This window comes from Lotus japonicus, chromosome 3 (genome assembly GCF_012489685.1).
Source record: "Lotus japonicus ecotype B-129 chromosome 3, LjGifu_v1.2".
Lineage (NCBI taxonomy): Eukaryota > Viridiplantae > Streptophyta > Magnoliopsida > Fabales > Fabaceae > Lotus > Lotus japonicus.
Genome location: NC_080043.1, coordinates 77,285,335 through 77,303,456, shown reverse-complemented (window position 1 = coordinate 77,303,456; position 18,122 = coordinate 77,285,335). Strand labels below are relative to the sequence as shown.

Below are 18,122 nucleotides of genomic sequence, written 5' to 3'. Positions count from 1 at the left end.
CGGTTCCATATCTGTTATACTTACTGAAAAGAGGCTAAATGAAGTTAAAACATATTACTACTGATTCATCTTTATAATAAATTTAATCACCGTGCAACGCACCGGTAAAGAACACTAGTAGTTACTTAATTGAGATGCAAGAACTGATTTAAAATATGTTTTACATGCATGTTTCAAAAGATTTATTCAAACACGATTACACAACTTATTGAAATTAGAGTTTGAGACTTTTCAAGTGAAATTCCTCTTCTTCACTCAACCTACTACACATACCAAGAACAAAATAGGAGTAATGTCCTCTCTCGTGCATTATTTAGATACTTCGTCTAGATTTATCTTACATTACTTTTTCAACTTTTTAAAAATCTATTTTCCTTAATCTCAACCCATGAGGATTGTTCTAAAAATGTATTTGCATTAACGTATAACTTTATAAAAACACATGATGCGATCTCCGAGTCTTGAACAACACCTCTGGAGAAGGGGGAGCTATAATCCAAAATGCATATGAGCCATATTTAAATTAAGCAGTAAATATAACTTACTGCAATATAAAAATAGAAAGAATATACTCCAGCATATCATAGATAAGCTCAAATAATGACAAATTTTGTGTTGAGATATTTTGTTAGCAGACTTCTAATGTCCATTTATTCATCCACGTTACAAAATCTAACAAATGGTGATTTCTAACTTTCTCTGGGAAACATACATAAGCCTTATATTTCTATGACCATTTTTTATTTACATAAAATAAACTATCAACGATTTAAAAAACTACTTCTTCACGCTCCAAAATTCCCGTTGATGTAACAGTCACTCAGGGTGACTCGTTTAGAGAGCACCATCGCGTACGATTGGAGTTTGTTTTCCACGCGCTGAACCTGCGAATGGAAAAGATAAAACTCGTGAAGAATATCCACCTCTCTCACTCTCATCTTCAGTCACTGACCGTTTACACCAAAACACGCAACTCGCTCATTTTCTCACCCGAGAAAATTTCATTTTCCCTCTTCCCAAACACGCAAATTGAAAACGGTTACAGTTTCTTCTAGCTTCGGTAATTTCATTCATCAACGATTCCAGTTCCGTGTTGCAGAAAACGGTTATCTTATCTGTTTCTTCTGTTTTGATTTCTGAATGTGAAAATCGAAAATGCTTCTACTATGCTGAGCTTTCTAATTTTGTTTCAGGTTTTGTCTACGGAAATTGCTTGTGACATGCATTGAAGTTGAGTACTGGTTTTGGAAGGTCACACAACATGGATATAGCTTTTAGCTTACCACGGTCAAAAGTGGTATTCGATGGCTTTGATTCTTGCATTGCATTTGGCGGGAGAGGGTTTGGTTGTGCTTTTGTTGGAAACTCGAGAACGATTTTGAAAGCTCGTTCAAGAATGGTTTGTGTGGGAGAGTTTCGAGTTTCGAATGTGAAGAGGGGTTTGTCTTGTAAGGTTAATAACCTTTTTAGGGGGAATAGGGGGATTTGGTTGAAGTGTCAGGGTGATGATTCTTTAGGGTATGTCAATGGTAATGGCAGGAATGTTAATTATGTCAAAGGTAATAAGGATGAGGGCTCGGTTTCCGGTGCTGAATTGAGTGAGTCTTTGGGAGGAGAAGAAGGGAAAGGAGAGAAGAAAGAAGTTGGGGTTGAAGTAGAAGTGGAGGTACAAAGTGTGGATGAATTGAAAGAGCTGTTGCAGAAGGCCTTGAAAGAATTAGAAGCTTCTCGAGTAAATAGCTTAATGTTTGAGGAAAAGGTTAAGAAGATAGCGGAAACTGCGATTTCTTTCCAGGATGAAGCCGCGCGTGCGTGGAATGATGTTAATTCTACCCTTGATATCATCCAAGAAATTGTGAGTGAAGAATTTGATGCCAAAGAAGCTGTTCATAATGCTACGATGGCGCTTTCTTTAGCTGAGGCGAGGCTTCAAGTAGCCGCTGAATCTTTGAAGGTTGCGAAAGATGTTTTCAGTTCCACGCAAGGCTCTAACGGGGGTGATGGCGATAAAGATGAAATGCAAGAGGAGAAAGATCTCGTGGTTGCTCGGGAAGATGTCAAGGAATGTCAGACAAGTTTAGCGAATTGTGAGGCAGAACTGAGGCGCGTCCAAAGTAGAAAGGAGGAGTTGCAGAATGAAGTGAGCAACTTGCATGAAATGGCTGAAAAGGCACAGCTGAATGCAGCGAAAGCGGAGAAGGATGTCACAGACATAATGCATTTGGCTGAGCAAACTGTTGCTATGGAACTTGAGGCTGCACAGCGTGTGAATGATGCGGAGATTGCATTACTGAAAGCAGACAAGTTGGTCTCTAGTTTCAATGCTGATAATACCGCAGATACTGTACAATTACAAGATGTTGTGGCTGCTTCTGAGGAGGCGAAAGTGGTTCAACATTTTTCTGTAGATGATGCTGTTAAAAGAGACCTTGGTTCCACAAGTGATGAGGAGTCTTTGCTTGCCATACAATCACCAGAGACACTATCTAATAAAACCAGCCAAATTTTGGAAGATGTAACACAGTCTGATTTATTGAGTGATAATGAGAATGGACAGCTAAGCTTGGACTCTTCTAAAGAAGCTGAAGTCGAAGTAGAGAAGTCAACGAATGTAGTTCAAATGAAAAAGCAGGAAACACAGAAAGATTCTACTAGAGATAACTCACCAATTGCCCCCAAGACATCATTGAAGAAGTCCTCCCGATTTTTTCCTGCATCATTCTTCTCTTGTACTGCAGATGAGACTGATTACACACCAGCATCAATTTTCCATGGTCTTGTAGAGTCAGCACAGAAGCAGTTACCCAAGTTGGTTGTTGGGGTATTGTTAATTGGAGCAGGGTGTGTACGATCTTTCTTTAGCTCGCTCCTTTTCTTGCTGTAGTTTTTATTTTGATTTTAAACCTTTATAGAACCAATTTACCTGGAAGTGTCTATTAGTCATATAGCTGGCTTACATTATGTATGGTATTGAAGTAATTAGGATGGTAATTTTTGCTCTCTGTGTAACATTATTGAAAAATACAAGGCTGAATTATTCACTGGACTGTTTAAAAACTGATGCTGAAATTAAATTCCTACCCTGGGCAAGGGACTTATGCCTGTCTATGTGTCAACTTTATGAAGTTGTTCTATCCATTTTAAGGATGGCTATATATCATGCTTTGTTGTTATGTTAATTAGATGATAAGATCACTACGAAGGTTTTATCCTGTTCTTTAAACACTGGTGGAATTTTATTCCAGGATTTCCTTTTATGCCAATAGAGCAGAGAGGAGCACACAGTTGCTACAGCAGCCAGAAGTCATTGCAACCACTGTCGAAGAAGTTTCCTCAACTACAAAACCTCTGGTTAGACAACTTCAGAAAATCCCCAAGAGAATTCAGGAAATTATTGCGTCATTACCTAATCAAGAGGTTTGTTTTTCTTGGTTTTGCCCCTTTATTCTCATGCTCAATTTGGTAAGTTTTATCTGACTCCGAATGGAATTTATTATAGGTGAATGACGAGGAAGCCTCCCTCTTTGACATGCTCTGGTTATTACTTGCAAGTGTTATATTTGTGCCCATATTTCAAAAAATTCCTGGAGGTAACTTGGTTGTCATGTTTTCTTGATGATTGAACATTGTCTGTCAAAGTATAACAGAGTTGTTTGACTAGATTATTTATTGTTTGACATGATGATTGCATATTGTCTGCCACCAAACTCTATACATTTATTATACGATGAAGCTTTAGTGTATCGATTATCTCTGCCTTTCTCGCTCATGTTTCTCTACCTATGTCACCGTTTGTTCGTTGTTTGATAATAACCATAAAAGAACTCGTAATGTAAAAAAAAAATTGGTTACTTGAACAGAAAAGTTTCAATCTATTCATATGCATCTAACCATTATCTGATTTATGCTTTGGTATACGTGTTTTTGTTGTAAATGTCGTATTTGATAAAACCGAATGTGTCTGTGACATTCATATATTGTTTAGCTGATGCTGTGCCCCTATCTGCAACAATGTGTAGGCAGTCCTGTTCTTGGTTACTTGGCTGCTGGTATCTTGATTGGACCTTATGGTCTCTCCATCATTCGCAATGTTCACGGGACAAAAGCAATAGCTGAATTTGGAGTTGTTTTCCTGTTATTCAATATTGGCCTGGAGGTGGAGCTTCCTAAAAGATCCCATTCTACCCAAACTTTGATTATCTCCAAAATAAAAAACAAACTGAAGCTCTGAACTATTTTTTATAGCTCTCTGTTGAAAGACTTAGTTCAATGAAGAAATATGTCTTTGGATTAGGCTCTGCTCAGGTGATTTATCCTTCTTAATGTTTTTTATCCTCAAGCTATTCTGTTTATATGCTAGTAATGTGCGGGCTAACAAAAATGCAGGTTCTGTTGACTGCTGTAACTATTGGCGTGCTGGCTCATTATGTTTGTGGCCAAGCTGGCCCCGCTGCTATTGTCATTGGGAATGGCTTGGCACTATCGTCGACTGCTGTTGTTCTGCAGGTAATAATTTGATTACTGTTTGTTTTTAAATTTTTACTCTGGTTTACATTCACATGTTCTAGTCAGTTTTACTACTCCAGCTTTATGCTTCTATTTAATGTACATTCCGAAAATGTCATATCTACATTTTCTAAAAGCATTAACTGTAAAGGGATTTTTTAAAATTGTATGTTGCATCTTTTAGTAAATATATTTATGGTTGTCATTACTTATTAATGCTTGAATTCTATAGCTGTAACAGATACCCGTCTTCGAAGATTCCCATGAGTCTAAATATTTAGCATAGTAGTCAAGGCTGTATTCTTTCTATTTTATAATTCTATTTTCATGTTCGCGGAGTCTGCTATGTTGCAATATTTCAACGAAACTTGTTTTGCAGGTGTTGCAAGAGAGAGGTGAAAGCACATCACGTCATGGACGGGCTGCATTTTCAGTTTTACTTTTCCAGGTTATTTTGTTTCATACCCATCTATCTAGAAACTGAAGAATATTCTTCTGAGATGCATTACTAGATAATATAATGCTTGTGAATTGTGAATTTGTGATACATAGTTGGCTAAACTGTGTCTTACGTGACGCATCTTGCTTTAACATTCCATGCAGCCTTTACCTTCTGGATAACTTGAATTCCATGTCCAAAAGTGGCAAAATATGTTAATATGAGATAATATAAGTAGAACTATGTATGCACCCCAGTACAATCAAGCATTATACTTGGATACTGTGGAAAATAGGAAGAATCGTGGTGTTTTCCACTCTTATTTCAATTTTCATCAAAGAACAGTGTTGAAATTGTAGGATTTACTCTTTTAGTGTATGAAGAGAGAAATTTTAAGTATTCTAAACAGCTGTTGATACTTGATTAATTACTGAATCAGAAGTACAATATTTATAGACTAGATTTCTATAGGTTTCCTAGTCAACTACTAACTCTAAACAATAAAATCTAAATAATAAATCTCATCTTATCTTATCCTAATCTATCATAACAAAATAAAGTCCAGTGTTGTTATCACGAATAGCAGAAAATAGCGGAAAGCCAAAAATCCGCTATTTCAAGCCCTGAAAATGGCAAATAACGGAGTAGTGGTGAGCCCTCAGAGAGCTGCACTATAGCGATATAGCGCCGCTATAACAGCTATTTGTCAACACTGATAAAATCTAATCCTAATAAACCATATCCTAACAAATCGTCTCAACAAGATATATCCTAATAGATATCTCTTAATAGATATCTTAACGCTCCCTACTTACTTAGCTTTAAGCTTGTTGCAAATATATCCTTTAGATAAAGGAAACCTAATGAGAGTCTTGACGAATATCTGGATTGAATAGGCCCCCTTCTAAATCCATGGGCAAACAAGAGACAACTTTCCATACTTGATCAAGCTAAGATTGATGCAAGTCAAAACTAATTCTTCTGGATTATTGCAGGATCAACTGAGTTAGCAAGCAAAAGTTGACAAGGAACTAGGGAGAAAAACTAGCAACAATACGCCCCAAAACAAAACAAGACCGAAAACAACAGCAAACCAGAAGCAACCACACAGAAAAAAAAAAAAATCTTGGGGTCGATTGATTGATGGCTTCTGAGATGGACAATGGTGTCAACTTTGACACCAATAACTCTTGAAAACTATAGAGTGGGCCAGCGCTAACAGACACATAAATAACAAAACAGACACATAATGATAAATAGAAATACAGACACATAACTCCTCAAATAATCGGGGAAACATGTGAACATAAATAGCAGAACAGACACATAATGATAGAATACTAACTTCTCCTATATAAACTGAATAATCCCTGTCATTTGAGCATTGTCCTCAAATAATCGGGGAAACATGTGAACATAAATAGCAGAACAGACACATAATGATAGAATACTAACTTCTCCTATATGAACTGAATAATCCCTGTCATTTGAGCATTGTCCTAATGAACAAGGATGAAATCGTGAAAATAAAATCTTCATAGTTGGCTGTCTGGGAACATTAATATATTTGCCACTGAAATCACCTTATTTGTTATGCTTTTCTGCATAGATCCTCAACTAGCATCCTCTTTGCCTTTGCTGTATCTTGTTAATTGGTATATCAATTTATTGTTCCGACATTTATTATTTATTTTAGCTCTTAACTGTCTTCGGTGTTGCAATATGCCAAAATTAACTATTTCCTCTCTGTTTCTAAACAGGATTTGGCTGTTGTTGTCCTGCTAATACTCATACCTCTTATTTCACCTAATTCTTCCAAAGGAGGGGTAATACTTTCTAGCTCTCCTTGTCTTAAAATACATTTATTAGTTAGATTACAATATTGTGTTCATTAGGAATAGAACAGGACTACTTAAAATTGTGTGGACTCCTTGTGGAAAGACAAAGTTTATGACTAGGATGTTCTGAGTCAATCATCCACCCCCCCTCCCAAAAAAAATGAGGTTATCCTCTATTGTTTAGAGAACTTGCATTTATTTGGATAATTTAGTTTAAATTTTATGATATATGCACTAAAGTAATCAAGACACAGTTTCACTCTTCTAGTCTTCTAACTAAATTTGGTTCATATTAAATGCTTGATTAGAAATTGTTGACTTTACCTTACTTCTGTCATCACCATTATAAAAAGTATAATGTAAAACCACTCATGCTTACAGGTTGGATTTCAAGCCATTGCAGAAGCTCTTGGTCTGGCTGCTGTTAAGGCAGCAGTTGCCATCACTGCCATAATTGCAGGAGGACGATTGGTAAGTGGTATTCAGAAGAATCAGAACTGAGGTGTGGGACTGGGATGTGTGATATCAATTATTAAAATATAGTTTGTATCTATCTAGATTTTGTATTTTCTGCTTGGAGTGTTGGGAGCAATAATAGAAAGGAGAGAAGAGAGAAAGAAATATCACACAGGAATTTTAACGTGGTTCGGAACACAATGTGTGTATCTACGTCCACGGCTACACTAGGTAGTAATATTTCTCTTTGGTGTGTATAATGCTTACAATGAGGTGCTTATATATAGTAGGAGTAAGTCAACCTCCTCCTTATTCTAAGCGATGTGGGACTTACAAATAGACTACATAAGCGATGTGGGACTACAAATAGACTACATAACATAACATGGAGGACTTACATTGTCTTGTCAGTATGTTTTTTTTTCTTCCAATAATCTAAGTTTACATGGAGCATAACATTAAGTCATCAATTCTGTCAACAGACTGTGAAATAGAGCATTTAATGCTCTTAATTAGCAGTTATATTTTTGTTTGTATATAATTATGTTGTTTCCTGTTTGTACTTAGTTTATTTTAGGTAGTTTCTTATTTTCATTCATTCTCCCTAATTCTCTCTTTAGTCAAGGATTTCCTTCTTTGACTTTGATCAATCACATTATGTAATTCCCTCTATAAGAAGAGGAATCCCTGTACAGTTTTTCATATCAATAATATTACCAAATATTTCAACTTGGCATCAGAGCAAAGATCTCTGCGCATCTGATTTGCATCCATGGCTGACAGTTCCTCAGCCAGCGATGATCAGAATACGGAGGAGATTGTGGTTCCCAAAGTCTCGCAGCCTCCAAGGCAGGAGCAGCGAGTCCTGTTCGGCGAATCTCATTCTGTGCCTCCAAGGCAGGAGCAGCGAGTCCTGTTCGGTGAATCTCATTCTGTCCAAATCACCACTTTTCGACTCAATGGGTCGAACTATTTCCGGTGGTCCCAATCTGTCCAGTTGTATATTCGTGGCAGAGGAAAACTTGGGTATCTCACTGGTGAGAAACCCATGCCAGATATTGCTGATCCACAATATGCTGTTTGGGACGCTGAAAACTCCATGGTGATGACATGGCTGGTAAACTCCATGGAGGAGGACATTAGCAGCAATTACATGTGTTATTCCACAGCCAAAGAGCTATGGGATAGTGTCACGGAAATGTATTCAGATCTTGAGAACAAATCTCAGATCTATGAACTCACCTTGAAAGTCAGAGAAATTCGGCAGGGAGGTAATAACGTGACAAAATACTTCCACTCTTTGAAGCGAGTTTGGCATGATCTAGATCTCTTCAACACTTACAAGTGGAACTCTGCAGAGGATGCCAAACACCATCGACAAACCGTGGAAGAAGGTAGAATATTTCAGTTTCTTGCTGGTCTGAATGAAGAGCTAGATGAAGTTCGTGGCAGAATCATTGGGAGAGCAACCTTACCTTCATTGGGTGAGGTCTTTGCTGAAGTTAGAAGAGAGGAAACTCGCAGAAGTGTGATGATGGGAAAGTCCAAAACGGATGCACCTCCTTCTGAGACCAATGCTCTTGCTGTAGAAACTGTTGCCCTTAAGACTTCTACTAACCAGAAGAACTTCTCAAACCGCTGGTGTGATCACTGCAACAGACCCGGTCATACTCGGGAAAGTTGCTGGAAAATTATTGGGAGGCCAGCACATCTAAAGGGTGGCAAGTCAGGTCCTAAAAATCAAAAATCTTTCCCTACAGCTCATGAGGCAGAAAAGACTTCCTTGAAAAAGGAACAAGTTGAGGAACTCATAAGGTTGTTAAATTCTAATTTTTTATCTGGTACTCCTAGTGGTTCTGTGGCACAAACAGGTAATTTTTCTACCCCTAGCTCCCTTAATTGCACCTCAAATATTCATGCACCATGGATCATTGATTCAGGTGCTTCAGATCATATGACTAGCCTTTCTCCTTTATTTAAAACCTATTCTCCTTGTTCTGGAAATGGAAAAATTAGAATTGCAGATGGTTCTTTTTCCGCAATTGCAGGGAAGGGGAAGATTACCTTATCCAATAACATTGACTTAGGAAAAGTTTTACATGTGCCCAAACTATCTTGCAACCTTCTTTCTATTAGCAAAATCTGCAAAGATTCCAATTGCAGTGTGACATTCTTTGACACTCATTGTGTTTTTCAGGACCGGATTTCGGGGAAGATGATTGGCAGTGCTAAGATGAAGGATGGACTTTACTACTTTGAGGATACTTTCAGAAATAAAGCAGCTCAGGGTCTTTGTGGTATGAGTTGCACCTCTGTTAGGGACCAAATAATGCTCTGGCATAACAGACTAGGGCACCCGAATTTTCAATATCTTAGGCATTTGTTTCCAGATTTATTCAAAAATGTTAATTGTTCTTCTCTTGAATGTGAAAGTTGTGTTCTTGCAAAAAATCAAAGAGCTCCTTATTATTCTCAACCTTATCATGCATCTAGACCTTTTTACTTAATCCATAGTGATGTTTGGGGGCCTTCAAAAATTACAACTCAATTTGGAAAAAGGTGGTTTGTAACCTTCATAGATGATCACACCCGGTTGTGTTGGGTCTACCTTATGCATGAAAAATCTGAAGTTCCTAATATATTTAAAAGTTTTTCACAAATGGTAGAAACTCAATTTGATACAAAGATCTCCATTTTGAGGAGTGATAATGGAACTGAGTACTTCAATCAAAATCTCAATGAGTTTCTGAAAAATAAAGGCATTCAGCATCAATCGACATGTCCAAATACTCCTCAACAAAATGGCACCGCTGAAAGAAAAAATAAACATCTCCTTGAAGTAGCTCGTGCCATTATGTTTGAGAGTAATGTTCCAAAGTATTTGTGGGGAGATGCTGTCCTAACAGCAGCCTATCTTATAAATAGAATGCCCACTCGTGTATTGAATTATCGCACACCTTTGGAAAATTTCAAAACCATTTTTCCAGCATGTCGATTACATACTGATATGCCTTTAAAGGTGTTTGGTTGTACAGTTTTTATGCATAAACCTTCCACATCTCGGTCCAAACTAGACCCAAGGGCAGAAAAATGCATTTTTGTTGGTTATTCTCCAAACCAAAAAGGATATAGAGTCTTTAATCCTATCACAAAGAAGCTTTGTGTTAGCATGGATGTTACCTTTCTTGAACATCAACCTTTTTTTCAAAAAAATTCCCTTCAGGGGGAGAATAATAATGTGAGTGAAGACAATTTTTTGCATGAACCGCTGCCCATTCCTATTGTAGACACAGGGAATACAAATTTTATTGATGAATGCAACAAGGAAGAACATGTGGAAACAAGTTCTGAAATTTCTAAAGAAAATCTTATGCCAGACTTAGGTGGAGCCCAAACAGAGAAAGAAATACCACAGTCAAAAAAGGAGTTCCATGTTTATACTCGGAAGTATCCTAAAAGGACCAAAGACCAATCCATCATCTCTGCACCAAGCCAACCAGAAATCCCGGAAGAAGGCCAAGTAAGAATACCACAAGAAATTCGAGGTAACACTGACATTTTCACTTCTACTATTGAATTACCCATAGCTATTAGAAAAGGAACCAGAACCTGCACCCAAAAATCAGAAAAATCTAGCACAAACCATCCCATTTCCCAATATGTTTCCTACCAAAATCTTTCACCGAATCACAAAGCTTTTACCTCTAAAATAACAGATCTGTTTGTGCCTAGAAACATTGAGGAAGCACTAGATGATCCCAATTGGAATTTAGCAGTCTTAGAAGAGTTGAGTGCACTGAAAAAGAATGAAACTTGGGAAATAACAGACCTACCACGTGACAAAAAACAGGTGGGTTGTAAGTGGGTATTTACCATTAAGTGCAAGGCCGATGGAAGTGTAGAGAGGTACAAGGCGAGATTGGTGGCAAAAGGGTTCACTCAAACTTATGGAGTAGACTATCAAGAGACGTTTGCTCCAGTTGCTAAACTTAACTCTGTTCGGATTCTTATATCCCTTGCTGCAAGTTACAACTGGCCTTTACATCAATTGGATGTAAAGAATGCTTTCCTGAATGGGGAGTTAGAGGAAGAAGTGTTTATGAGTCTTCCCCCCGGATTTGAAGAAGAACTTGGAAGAAATAAGGTGTGTAGACTAAAGAAGTCATTATATGGGCTGAAGCAATCTCCAAGAGCATGGTTTGAGAGGTTTGGAACAGTGGTAAAAGGGCTTGGATATATCCAAAGCCAAGCTGATCACACATTGTTCTATAAACATTCAGCAGATAATAAGGTTGCTATCTTGATTGTATATGTTGATGATATTATTCTGACAGGTGATGATAGCTTGGAACTCAAAAATCTGAGGGAGAAACTTGCTAAAGTTTTTGAAATCAAGGAACTTGGCCCATTGAAATACTTCCTTGGAATTGAGTTTGCAAGATCAAAGGAAGGTATCTTTATGAACCAGCGAAAGTATATTCTGGATCTTTTAAAAGAAACAAGATTACTTGGATGCAAAGCTGTAGAAACACCCATGGAGCCCAACTTAAAGCTGCAACCAGCTGAAACAGAAAATATGGTGGACAAAGGAAGGTATCAGCGACTAGTGGGAAGGCTAATATACTTATCTCACACCCGTCCAGACATTGCCTTTGCTGTAAGCATGGTAAGCCAGTTTATGCATGCACCAGGTCATGAACACTTGGAGGCAGTTTTTAGAATCTTAAGATACTTGAAGGGATCACCTGGGAAGGGGCTTCTTTATAAAAACCGTGGGCACCTTCAGGTAGAAGCCTACACTGATGCAGACTGGGCAGGGAGTGTGACAGACCGAAGATCAACATCAGGCTATTGCACCTTTGTTGGAGGAAACTTGGTTAGTTGGAGAAGTAAAAAACAAACCGTTGTAGCAAGGAGTAGTGCAGAAGCTGAATTTAGAGCAGTTGCTCATGGAATTTGTGAGGCATTATGGGTGGAAAAGCTTCTACAGGAATTAAAGGTTTTCAATTCTCCTCCAATAAAGCTTTATTGTGACAACAAGTCTGCAATATCTATTGCACACAACCCGGTCCTACATGATAGGACCAAGCATGTCGAAGTTGATAAACACTTCATCAGAGAGAAGATAGAAAGTGGGCAGATTTGTATTACATATGTTCCCACTGCAGAGCAATCGGCAGACATCCTAACCAAAGGATTACCCAAGAAATCCTTTGACAACATAACTAGCAAGCTGTCTATGGAGGATATCTTTAGGCCAGCTTGAGGGGGAGTGTCAACAGACTGTGAAATAGAGCATTTAATGCTCTTAATTAGCAGTTATATTTTTGTTTGTATATAATTATGTTGTTTCCTGTTTGTACTTAGTTTATTTTAGGTAGTTTCTTATTTTCATTCATTCTCCCTAATTCTCTCTTTAGTCAAGGATTTCCTTCTTTGACTTTGATCAATCACATTATGTAATTCCCTCTATAAGAAGAGGAATCCCTGTACAGTTTTTCATATCAATAATATTACCAAATATTTCAACTAATTCTACAGTCGAGAATGATCCTTTAGAGCAGTTAGTATGTTGACATCTAAAGATTGATAATTATAGAGAAGTTTTGCTACAAATTACTGACTAGGTGCAGCAGATTGCTTTTCATGTTCTGTAATGATCTATAACAAATGGTTTGGTGAACATTCAGATATTCTTATCGTGGTGGATGGAAGCTACCAACTGGAAACTACTTATCATCTATGCAATGCTTAAATTTAGTTTCTTATTATTGTTAAGATGAGTTTTATCCTGTAGTGGTTAAACACATGAGGTCTTGATGGAAGTTCATAGGCTTAGTGGGATTAAATGGAGTAGACATTTAGCTTATTTATTATTAAGTTTATCAAGAACCTGATTCTGAAACATTAAAAAAAAAATTTGAAGGGTAAGCTCTATACTTTTGGCCTTGGGTTCATATTTCTGAAAGCATCGTATGTTTTTCTTTATTTGTATTTGGTCTGTAATTTTCCCCACTTTTCTTTTGTACAGCTCCTTCGACCTATATATAAACAGATTGCAGAAAATCGAAATGCAGAAATATTTTCTGCCAATACACTATTTGTTATTCTCGGGACCAGCCTTTTCACAGCCAGGGTGGGTGATTGTACAACTGTTTTTTTCTTTTTTCCTTCAGTTTGTGTTTTTGAACCAAGCAAAGGTTTGGCAGTTTACTTTAAGTTATTCTTTTGTCCATTAAGTAATAATTTTTTGCCAGTGTTTGCTAACCTTACTTTTTTTTAACTTAACTTTTCTTCACCTAAAACAGGCAGGACTTTCCATGGCATTGGGAGCATTTTTGGCTGGTTTACTACTTGCGGAAACTGAATTTTCCTTACAGGTCGAGTCTGATATTGCTCCATACCGTGGCCTTCTATTGGGCCTGTTCTTTATGACGGTGGGTGTTTAATATTTGAATTCAAAAGTTAATTAAATGTATTGTTCATTTATTCATGCATCATTTACTGTATACTTTTTAATCCTGTAGTCAATTACTTATTTTGGAATAATTCTTATAAGAGTCTTCAAAGGAATGGCTGCTTGAAGTTTGTGATCTTTTGAGCAAGCCAGCATCAATGTATGTAATTAATGGAAAGTAATTTTGTGACTTTTCAGGTTGGAATGTCAATTGATCCAAAACTTCTTCTCTCAAACTTTCCAGTCATTTCAGGGACACTGGGACTCTTGATATTTGGAAAAACTATCTTGGTTGCTTTGATTGGCAGAATATTTGGCATTTCACTAATTTCTGCCGTTAGAGTTGGTCTTCTTCTTGCTCCTGGGGGAGAATTTGCCTTTGTGGCTTTTGGTGAAGCTGTTAATCAGGTTTTTGTCCTTGAAAGCTGTTTTGCTACGACCTCTGTGGTTAATAAATAATTATTTGTAACTAAATCTCTATGTTCATTTAAAGTAAGTTATTCTGCTTGTGTTACTTTTTAACAATATGCCTTCTTGATGTTTGTAACATCAAATTATTTTGGAGGCTTATAATCCTGGTCGTCTTTCTTATGAAATAAACTACGTAGAAAATATGTTCTGACTAGGTAAGTGTCGTCAAAATAAGGTCTCTAGCTGTTATTCTGATGTTTTATGACCTAATAAGAGTCTTGAGATGCAATGCCATCTGTTCTTGCATTGCACAGTGACTAGGATTATCTGAATTAGGGCGTTTATTTCAAGATCAAGAGGGCTTGAGTACATACATCATGCTTGGATAATTTGCCTTTATTGCTTTGTAGTGTTTATAGAAGAAATATAGGATTCTATGGAAGTGTCCCTAATTTAATTATTACTCTTAAGTTTTTAATTAGATTCTTTGATTTAAGAGGGCACGGTAGATACTTTATGCTTAAAATTTACTATTGTTGCTTGGTAGTGATTTTAGAAGGGAAGGAGTATATAGGGTTCTATCAAGGTGTCCTATGTTTTGATTACATGGAGTGCTTGGATGGAGGGAACTCAAGGATTTTCTGGAATCATAGAACCATCATTATCTCATTTAATGAGCATAATCTTAAATCTTGTTTTTCTTCGGTCTTTGGCTCAATGGGATATTTATGTGATTTCCATGTATGTATATTCAAGGAGATTGGTAGGCTTTTCCTGTGCGGTTCTTTTTTTCTTCCATATTCTCTTGGATACTAATATTTTTAATCGTGTTACTGTTGCCTGATAGTTTTTCAATTCTCTTGGATCCTTTCCTTTCTATTTATGAATTCCTTTTTATCTTAAAAAAGGGGAAGTAAAAAAGTTCAAAAATATCGATTAATGTACTGATAGCTATTAAGAAGTTTTACCCTTTGAAATTTAATCTGCATTTAATTTTTCTAATTGACACTTTTGTAGGGCATAATGTCTTCTCAGTTGTCCTCTTTGCTGTTTCTTGTTGTCGGAATTTCAATGGCCCTCACGCCATGGCTAGCTGCAGGCGGCCAGTTGATTGCTTCCCGTTTTGAGCTGCATGACGTTCGAAGTTTATTACCCGTAGAAAGTGAGGTAAAATTTCTTTCATGATTGGCTGGCAGGGACATCTACTAATTGCAAATGGCTGTTAAATTTTAAGTTTTTGCATTATCCATTATTAGGCTTTCTTGCTGGTAGACTGAATGTTGTCTTTTTTATCTTACAACGCAACAGCGTTGTATGGGATAGGGGAAGTCTTGCTAGGAGGGTAGAATGTAGCTGTAAGTATTTAGACAGCAGTGAAAACAATAGGGAAGTTCTTGCTTACACCTGGTGTAGGATTTTTCTTCCCTGGTTTAAATCACCATAAGACAAAAATAATCACCATAAAATTTATGTATGCTTTTTTAATCCCAGGATTATCTTTTTTTCCAATTAGTTAACTGTATTTATTATCTCGAATCTAATTTAGTTCAGTAAGTTTAAGAGATTCTGTAGTGAATCCTTCTTACACTTGTGGTGGTAGACACTTGATGCAGTGAGAACATATTGATTTAGCAATTGTTATTGTTTATTTAGCCTTGACATGAAAAATTAGTAGTTGACTTATTATCAGAGGGCATCTCTTACAGACAGATGACTTGCAAGATCATATCATTATTTGTGGATTTGGACGAGTTGGCCAGGTGAGTTCTTTCTCTTTTGGTGTATTTAATTAGTTTTGATAATTGATCTAAGTAAAACAGTATTTTTGGTTGTTGTTATTTTCAGATCATTGCACAACTTCTTTCTGAGCGACTTATTCCTTTTGTCGCACTAGATGTGAGAAGGTAACTCAATGCTAACTGAAACTATTTGCTTTTCTTGTCATTTGATTTAGATCTTATTTATATTGAAAAAGAAAACATCACTGCACACTGCATAGATGAGCCTAGCTCTGTTTTCTCATGCATCAGTTTCTGACTTTCATGGAGGCATCAAAGGCTTTATTTATTCTACTCTGAATAATTGATTTGTCGTGTAATTTTCAACACTTCAATAGAGATAGATTAGAGATAGATCCCCCCATGTTGGTTGGTTGCTTGTTTGATGATGCAGGTATTTAGTAACCAGTATGGGACAATATTTTGATGTTAATCAAGATTCTTTAGTTTTCTCTAAAGATGTGTGAACCATATAGTGTGTGCAATTTTGGATGGGGAATGCCTGGTGATGTTCTAACTTCATATTTGCTTATGTCTTCAGTGAAAGGGTAACAATCGGTCGTTCCTTAGGTCTCCCTGTGTACTTCGGAGACGCTGGTAGTCGAGAGGTAGTGCATGTGACTTAGTTCTTGAATTCGCATACATGTTCATTTCTTGACACACTTTGTACTGCATGATAAGGTCCTACATAAAATTGGGGCTTCAAGAGCAAGTGCTGCAGCAGTTACTCTAGATTCCCCTGGCGCAAATTATAGAACAGTTTGGGCTTTGAGCAAGCACTTCCCAAAAGTGAAGACTTTTGTTCGTGCTCATGATGTTGACCACGGATTGAATTTAGAAAAGGCTGGAGCTACAGCTGTAATATTCCAATACCTTTTCTATTATCTCTGTTACGATTTCCTAATGGTGTAATTTTGGAACAGTCAGAAAATTAGCGTTTTCTTAACTATTGCATATTTTTAGCAAAATTGGTTTTTCTTGGAATCCTTACCTCAGTCTTGTCTTTCTTGTCTATATTATCTCAATGCTACTTGCATTTGCAGGTGGTCCCTGAGACCTTGGAACCAAGTCTTCAACTAGCAGCTGCAGTGCTTGCTCAGGTAACTAGATTATGGGAGCAAAAAACTTCTTATGTCCTAGTATTTTGTTAATACTCTTATCTGATGGCAAACAACGTTACATTGTTATGGTCATTCTTTTTGTGCTTGAATCTTTATTTCACATTAACTAAACTTTTTTTTTCTCTATATACAAATGAAGTTTCTTGTCTGATTTTCTCAACAATTTTATGAGCAAATTTTTGCTCTTCATTGCATGGTAAAATTGGCTGTACATCTCATTGAAGACACTACCTGTTCTGAAAACTAAAAAGAGGGGGGGAAATGAAACTGAAGTAATTTGATTTTTAATTTGGGCCTTTTGAGAATAAAAACATACAAATAAAGGGTTCTTATCATATGATTTTGTTAGTTGATGAAACTCTGACACAAAGCTATCGTGACATGGTGATGGAGGATCTGTAATCTAAGCATTTCTATATTCAGGTTAAACTTCCTACATCTGAGATTGCAGCAACGATAAATGAATTCAGATCCCGCCATCTGTCTGAACTCACAGAGGTATGTGTTCCTTTTAAACCTATGCACACGCAGCACGCTGCGGAAATTGCATGATCACATACTACTATTTCACTTGTATATAGTTATATCTGAATGGACGCATGTTACTTTTGGTCTATTTGTTCAGCTATCTGAATCAAGTGGAGGTTCTCTTGGATATGGATATAGCAGTATGAAGAAACCCAAATCTCAATCCCCAGATTCATTAGATGAGACCCAAGTCTCTGAGGGAACAACATGAAGATCACCCCATTTATACAGAGAGGACGGCAAAAGAAATCATTGAAGTTAAGAAAAACAATAATTGTGAAAATTTGTATAGCAGATAAGATGTTCCATAATTGTGGACATTGTTTCATATCAGAAATTTTGATTCATCATCCTTTCTCATATTCCTGATCAAGAAGATATCCCTGTAACCCTGTTGTATGTAACCCTGTTGTATGTAGCATTGATATTGTTTCATATTCTTTGGCTTTCAAAAAGCAATTAAAGCATGTATAAGATGGCTTCCTGATTAATTGATCCCCCATCTCTAAAGATTGTTTGGTTTACTTATTTAATTATTTATTTGGTTAAGTTATACTTTTTTTATTTGAAGATTTCTTCAAAATAGCA

The 18,122-nt window shown here is 36.8% G+C and overlaps 1 protein-coding gene across 4 annotated transcripts; it reads left to right on the top strand.

Annotated features, from left to right (window-relative positions):
- Nucleotides 1-926: 926 nt before the first annotated feature.
- Nucleotides 927-18,083, top strand: LOC130746079 (K(+) efflux antiporter 2, chloroplastic-like). 4 transcript variants are annotated; one of them, XM_057598590.1, is made up of 21 exons: nucleotides 927-1,060; nucleotides 1,194-2,841; nucleotides 3,246-3,417; nucleotides 3,500-3,590; nucleotides 4,020-4,156; nucleotides 4,246-4,305; nucleotides 4,387-4,506; nucleotides 4,886-4,954; nucleotides 6,706-6,771; nucleotides 7,165-7,254; nucleotides 13,271-13,375; nucleotides 13,548-13,676; nucleotides 13,895-14,104; nucleotides 15,125-15,274; nucleotides 15,814-15,867; nucleotides 15,953-16,011; nucleotides 16,427-16,493; nucleotides 16,567-16,743; nucleotides 16,929-16,985; nucleotides 17,430-17,504; nucleotides 17,632-18,083. In XM_057598590.1, the coding sequence occupies exons 2-21, from the start codon at nucleotides 1,262-1,264 to the stop codon at nucleotides 17,743-17,745; spliced, it is 3,582 nt and encodes a 1,193-aa protein (XP_057454573.1). In that variant the 5' UTR covers nucleotides 927-1,060; nucleotides 1,194-1,261; the 3' UTR covers nucleotides 17,746-18,083. The 4 variants fall into 4 exon arrangements, with proteins under 4 accessions (XP_057454573.1, XP_057454575.1, XP_057454572.1 ...); XM_057598589.1 differs by having other exon boundaries at nucleotides 944-1,105; XM_057598591.1 differs by having other exon boundaries at nucleotides 945-1,085.
- Nucleotides 18,084-18,122: the final 39 nt, after the last annotated feature.

Coding starts and splice junctions, on each gene's coding strand:
- LOC130746079 (XM_057598590.1), top strand. CDS start 1,262: ATGGATATAGCTTTTAGCTTACCACGGTCAAAAGTGGTATTCGATGGC. Junction 3,591..4,019: donor ATTTCAAAAAATTCCTGGAG/GTAACTTGGTTG, acceptor AACAATGTGTAG/GCAGTCCTGTTCTTGGTTAC. Junction 14,105..15,124: donor TTGGTGAAGCTGTTAATCAG/GTTTTTGTCCTT, acceptor ACACTTTTGTAG/GGCATAATGTCTTCTCAGTT.